The sequence below is a fragment of the Sinocyclocheilus rhinocerous genome, unplaced genomic scaffold (assembly GCF_001515625.1).
Source record: "Sinocyclocheilus rhinocerous isolate Xijiao unplaced genomic scaffold, SAMN03320098_v1.1 scaffold4326, whole genome shotgun sequence".
In the NCBI taxonomy this organism is placed as follows: domain Eukaryota; kingdom Metazoa; phylum Chordata; class Actinopteri; order Cypriniformes; family Cyprinidae; genus Sinocyclocheilus; species Sinocyclocheilus rhinocerous.
Genome location: NW_015623495.1, coordinates 87,503 through 93,963, shown reverse-complemented (window position 1 = coordinate 93,963; position 6,461 = coordinate 87,503). Strand labels below are relative to the sequence as shown.

Here is a 6,461-nt window from a genome sequence, read left to right as displayed (position 1 = left end):
TTTTGATATAAAACCGTGTTGCGTGTTAAGCAAACTGTGAATATCAGTTCAAAGTTACGCAGAAATATCAGTGTCTTGAAGTGAGCTTTCAGATCAGATGGAAGAGAAGAGAAATTGTAAGATGGAAGAGAAATTGGATTCTACCTGTAAATCTACCTGTCGCATTCTGACATAAGACATATTGTGCTAGACATTTGAGCAAATAAAAGTTCTAAAGCACACATGGGTTGTCTCGAAACTCACTGATTTACAGATATCTGGAACTGTAATTCCATCCTTAACAGCCTGAATCACTCAGCATGATGTGTCACTTGACACTCTTTTGTGCACACCATAACATGTCCCAGCCAAGTGTTTTGCAATGCTTATCAGATTGTAGGTGCCAAGAGATATTTAACATTATTTGTGCAGTGACACTATATCAACTGACTTCAATTCATACAGCTCAAGAAGACCCGTCAGTGTCAGACTGACAGTAACTGAAGCATGTTTTCTGAATGTGACCTTAATCACATGGATACACAAATGATTAAAGTAATCTATGAGCACATTTTTAATATCTAAAATTAATTCATCTTGATTTTTTATGGCTAGTTCAGGCTGTAAAATGTCATGACCCCAAACAACTATATACAAATTGTTTTTTAAAAATTAAATTGATCAGTCATAGTAAAGACATAATTTTACAATTTCTACACTCTACAAAATGCTGGGTTAAAAAGGGACAAACCCAGCGGTTGGGTTGTTTTGAGTCAAAACAACCCAATAGCTGCGTTTGTCCCTGTTTAACCCAGCATTTTTTAGAGTGTATTTCAAATATAATTTTTTCAAACATTCAACAAAGAATCCAGAAATGTAAAACATAATGATCAGTTTTCACAAAAATAGCAGCACAACTGTTTTCAACATTGATAGAAACATCAGAATGATTTCTGAAGGATCATGTGACACTGAAGACTGAAGTAATGGCTGCTGAAAATTCAGCTTTTCCATTACAGGAATAAATGACATTTTAATTACAATATTGCTGTTTTTTATTATTAAAAAATAAATAAATGCAGCCTTGGTGAGCTTAAAAGGTGTCTTTTTAAAACATTTTTAAAAAATCCTACTAACCACAAATTTTTGAACGATAGTTAATATTTCAAATCTTTAAAAAATATATATTTTCAGATCTACATAAACTAAACATTACAAAAGAACATTTAAAATAACTACAAAGAAATCCAAAACAGCACATCTGACAGGTTTTCCATGATAATTGTTTATTGCAGCACCAGGCATGACATCTAAACCTCAGACTAGAATCTCAACAAGTCATGAGGAAATGCAATTCCTGGAATCTCCCAAGGCTACTAGAAGATAACAATGTTCACAAAAACCCCTCAGACAAATCAGCACAAACACAAACACCAGGACAAAGCAGCAGCAGAATCATCATACACCGCAACATTTAATCATATTCTTCACCATTTGAAAGGGATGGTTTGTTGGTTGTAATACAACAATACAATTCAACTGTAATACCATTAAAATAAAACCATTGATCGGCTCCTTATGATTTAAATTCTCTGCTTATTAGAAACTGAGCTATGCACAGACCATCCAAAGCCCATTCCATGTGTTATAAGATTTTAGGATTTCATCCACACTGTAAATTTTTTAGATACCCCGGTGCATAAAGTTCATATAATTCATCACTCACTGGAACATAACACAAAATTAACAGTAAAAATATAAAGTAGACATATACGTGGGAGAAAATTACAAAAATAACAAAAATACTGTACAAAATAACCGAAACACTAATTCAGTGTTTATCACAAAGCGTCTAAAACATTACATCTGACGGAATCATTTTAATGGTACGTAACTTTGTGTAAAGCACCTACCCTTTTCTCAGAAAAGAGCCTGTGGGCATATACTGTGGGAGAAACCAAATTAACACATATTGTTCCTTTCAACAAATAAACGAGCAGTTGTCAACATCTGAAGGGCTACACTGCATGCTTTCGGGAAAACTGCTGTTTCCTACACAAGGATCACAAGAAATTCTTCAGCAATCAAACCACGACAGCAGCACACAGCCCTTATGTACACTTCAACAACCATTACTCATCAGAGGTCATCGTGAATGTACTAACCATTTTATGTAAAGAGAATAAATCTGACAGAATTTAAAGGAATAGTTGACCCAAAAATAAAATTCTGTTTTTATTTACTCACCCTCATGTCATTCTAAACCTGTATGACTATTTATTCTATGAAACACAGAAGAAAATGCATTTTGGGACAAAAATAGATGAATCATAGAATGATTGGAACCACATGAAGAATGACAACACCATTTTTTATTTTTGGATGAACTATGCCGTTAAGCTGGTTCTCAACGAACAATAAAATAAATTTTTGTAGTAACAAGGAAGCAGCAATGCATATTGACAGAAAGCATGTAATATATATATATATATGAGTTTGTGTCTATTAAATAGTCATTAGTTTTCCTGAGGGTGTTTATATCTCAATAATGCCCTAATTGTAGAGCATAAAGGATGAAACATCCGTTCACGTGCAGGAAAGGGTGTATGCTGTACTGTATTTTGTTTTGCGTTCAGGGAGCATGTTTATCTAACAGGGATTTGATGCGTTCATGTAAGGGCTGGCACACCCTCTGGTAGGCCTGCGGCGTGAGGTGCAGATAATCATACATGTCCTGATGTGCGATGGAACCATCTGAGTGAATGAACACAGGGTCCACGTCCAGAAAGGAGACATGAGACAGAGACGCTACCTCAGCCTGAACTACAGCATTCACACTCGCGTTACGCTCGCGAAGAGGGTTTGGACTTTTACCTCTCGGCAGCAACCCCTAGTGGAGAGGAAAGAAAGAGTATTACATTCCATTCTAGCCAACAAGTCTGATGAAAAAGCATTATAACAGTCTGAGATAACGACTGAGATACTACAGTTTTTATATGTCATGAAAGATACTTTGATAATGGAGAAAAAAGGGGGGTTTCTATTTAAAACAACAGCTAAACTGATAATAAAAGGTCAAAATTAATATATAATGAATATACACTACCATTCAATCGTTGGAGGTCAGTAAGACATTTCTTTAGAAATAATGTTTTTGAAACAAGTCTTTTGTTCACCAAGGCTGCAATTTATTTGATCATAAACACAGTAAAAACTGTAATATTGTGAAATATTATTACAATTTAAAATGTATTATAAAATGTTAGAATATTTATTCCTGTGATGGCAAAGCTAAATTTTCAGCAGCCGTAACTCCAGTCTTCAGCGTCACATGATCTTTCATTATAATATATGCTGATATGCTGCTCAAGGAACATTTCTTAGCATTATCAATGTTGACAACAGCTGTGCTGTTAAATATTGTTGTTGAAACTGTGATACATTTTTTTCAGGATTTTTGATGAATAGAAAGTTCAAATGAACAGCACATTTTTGAAACAATAAAGACTTTTATAATGCTACAAAGTATTTCTGTCACTTTTGAACAATTTAATGCATCCTTGCTGAATAAAAGCATTAATTTCTAAAAGAAAAAAAAAATATTATAATATATATATATATATATATATATATTACAGACCCCAAACTTTTGAACAGTAGTGTGCATTATAGTAAATGTGATTAATTCTTTCATTTATATGATGAAATTATTTGAATTATTTTAAAATAATAATATATTGTATAATTTTTTATCCCCTTACATTTTTTAAAAGGTATTCTGTTGCCCAATTCTCTGCTGGTCAAGTCACAATCGCTATGAACATGGCACTTTGACTTTGACAATACTGGTATGATGAATTTAATTAAAAATTACATTATTTTAAAGAATTAAACAATATTGTGACAGAGAGGTAGGAGCTGAGATAACTAACCAATACAAGAGTGTGAGCATGAGGCAGTTTCTGATGGATCACATTGATGATGGCCATGATGCCTCCACAGATCTGTTCTGGGGTGTGACCATGATTATTAGTGCCTACCCACAACACCACCACCTGTATACAAACACACAAAATATTACAATTCTACTTACTCTATTTTTCTACAAGAGGGTCTTCAACATTTGTTTTGTTATTTCCTCTTTAAGATGCCTAAATAGAGTCATTTCATGTCCCAACACAAATAAGGGATCCATACACAAATGATTCACTTCTAAGAATAAATGCATAGATTTACTGTTTATATGTACATAGTTTATCTGGACCGTCTTGTATAAGGTGAAGATACTCCACCTTAATATTTTGAACAGCTTGGTTTTGAACAACACTGGTTTCATTTTGAGAAAAATCTATCAGTTTGTAAAATGAGAAAACCAAACTCTAAGAGTATTTTAAAGAATGATTATTATTTAATTAAAGTAATGTCTTAAGTAATGAGAAATGTAATAACTGGTAAAACTCTTAAATAAAATTAATTAAATCAAATCAACCTTTGGGTTGATGTAGTCCAGTTCTCCATTTATGAGTCTCCACAATACATGCTGTGTAGCATCCCCACCAACCCCAAAATTCAGAGCATGGAGAGGAGAAAACAGTTTTCGCCAAACCTGCCAACAAACACAAAAACTAATTTTACACAAAAACACATAAATATGTGTGCAGTCACTGATATGAATGACAGATATGAAGAATGAAGAAGGAGATGCAGATACTTTGCTATACCTCAAACTCATGCAGAAGCTGGACAAGTGAATCTCCAACAAACAGAACATCCGGCTCTTTTCCTTTACTGTCTGATACAAATCGATTGTGCTGCAAGATGAGAACACATAAAAATGCTATTAAGACTCCCTTTGCATATTAGAGAAGGTACTGGCTAAGTGTTTAAAACAAAGTAATATATAAGCAGCCTAATAGGGACACTAAGGTTGTAAATATATTATTATACAAAAGAAGCACCAATGACATCCATCGACCATCTCCCTGTATGTCCTGACAGGGAGTGGGTGAGGCTGCAGGGTTAGAATCTTCACTCATCACTTCCTGAGGAGAGACATAGAGGGACATGACAGGTTACATGTTCTCCAAAAGCGTTTAACATGGATCCTCATATTAGACCGTTTAATTCAATTTAAACATTTTGAGTACAACGTTGTGTTTTAAGCATACAAAATATTAAAATTCATGATGACCTTTTGACAAGTACTGTAGTTTATGTACTTTGTACGCATCCTATGAAAACCACAAATACAGTAACGTTATTTTTTTTCACAGCTGAATTAGTTTGTTTGGTGCAATTTTTGGATGACGTCTGCATTGCAGTTAACCTCACAAACAAGTTGGTGCCAAATTAATATCTTATAAATAATAACTGGAAGTTTTAATATGTATAAAAATTAACTTTCTCTAACGTTCTCCTTACTGCAGTTTACTGTGCAGCTCCCACGGCTAATGTAACGTTAGCACTTAGCATGCAGACACCTTCCATTTAGAACAGCAAGGCCCAATGCGTAACATCATACTTTTGCATATAAGTATATATAATACATGTTAACACTTATGTCGATTCTTATTAATAAAAGACTCGTTACCAATAAGTGTTACCACAGCAGAGCTCTGTGTTCAATCGGTCAGCCAGCGGTCTGCTACTGCCAAACCCCGGAAGCTGGAATATCGAACCAGGCATTACTAGAAGATCGGCGATAACGGTCGATCTATAAAATAACATTATACGTTATAAACGCGAAAAGGTTAATTAAATCTCTTTCGTTTTTGATTTACGTAAAACATTCAAACATTACTTAATACCAATCCTCTTGACCGTAGTTTTTTTCTTCTTCGCAGAGATCTGCGTTTGACGTCCATCTTTGACGCACGTTGCCAAGCAACGGAAAAGTAAAACTTAACGGCCTTTGAACTTCAATTACATGCCGATTGTATTTGATGATTTGATATATGTATATATATTTGACAATGAAGAAAATATTTCAGTTTGAACACAAAGAATGCTGTTCATTTGAGGTATGTTGCTAAATGTTGCCATATGGTGAACCTAAAAGTGCTATGGGTAACCACAATAAGTATGAGATTGTTAATTTAGACTATTTAACTGGATTATAAATGCATTACAAACAAATTTTTTGTATTTTAATAACTTGTGTTTAATAGTCTTAACATGAAGATGAGCCACCAATCCAGCAAAAGCTTTCCACTTAAACATAACTTGCCGAAGACATTCAATGACCGTCACAGTAGCACAGCCAAGTCTTCATGTCATACACCCAATGCTGCCTATACCGGCAAATCAGTGAGCTCTAGCAGCATAAAAACAGATGTGCAATGCAACTCGTCACATAATGCGAGGCGTCTTAAAACCAGGAAGGAGAGAAATCAGATTCGAGGTCTGGAGAGAAACAGGTATCGCCCATGTTCTCAGCACAGCAGAAGAGAAGGCGGTGAGAAAGCACATCATCCACTGTCATG

The 6,461-nt window shown here is 34.5% G+C and overlaps 1 protein-coding gene across 2 annotated transcripts; it reads right to left on the bottom strand.

Moving 5' to 3' along the window:
• Window positions 1–1,250: 1,250 nt before the first annotated feature.
• On the bottom strand, window positions 1,251–5,654 carry LOC107755833 (platelet-activating factor acetylhydrolase IB subunit gamma-like). 2 transcript variants are annotated; one of them, XM_016572877.1, is made up of 6 exons: window positions 5,570–5,654; window positions 4,938–5,021; window positions 4,701–4,790; window positions 4,469–4,585; window positions 3,912–4,034; window positions 1,251–2,869 (listed from the first exon to the last, which is right to left on the bottom strand). In XM_016572877.1, the coding sequence occupies exons 2-6, from the start codon at window positions 5,013–5,015 to the stop codon at window positions 2,612–2,614; spliced, it is 666 nt and encodes a 221-aa protein (XP_016428363.1). In that variant the 5' UTR covers window positions 5,016–5,021; window positions 5,570–5,654; the 3' UTR covers window positions 1,251–2,611. The 2 variants fall into 2 exon arrangements, with proteins under 2 accessions (XP_016428363.1, XP_016428291.1); XM_016572805.1 differs by lacking the exon at window positions 5,570–5,654 and having other exon boundaries at window positions 4,938–5,556.
• Between the last annotated feature and the right edge of the window lie 807 nt (window positions 5,655–6,461).

Coding starts and splice junctions, on each gene's coding strand:
- LOC107755833 (XM_016572805.1), bottom strand. CDS start 5,045: ATGTCCCTCTATGTCTCTCCTCAGGAAGTGATGAGTGAAGATTCTAAC. Junction 4,035..4,468: donor TGGACTACATCAACCCAAAG/GTTGATTTGATT, acceptor GTTTGTATACAG/GTGGTGGTGTTGTGGGTAGG. Junction 2,870..3,911: donor ATGCTCACACTCTTGTATTG/GTTAGTTATCTC, acceptor CCTCTCCACTAG/GGGTTGCTGCCGAGAGGTAA.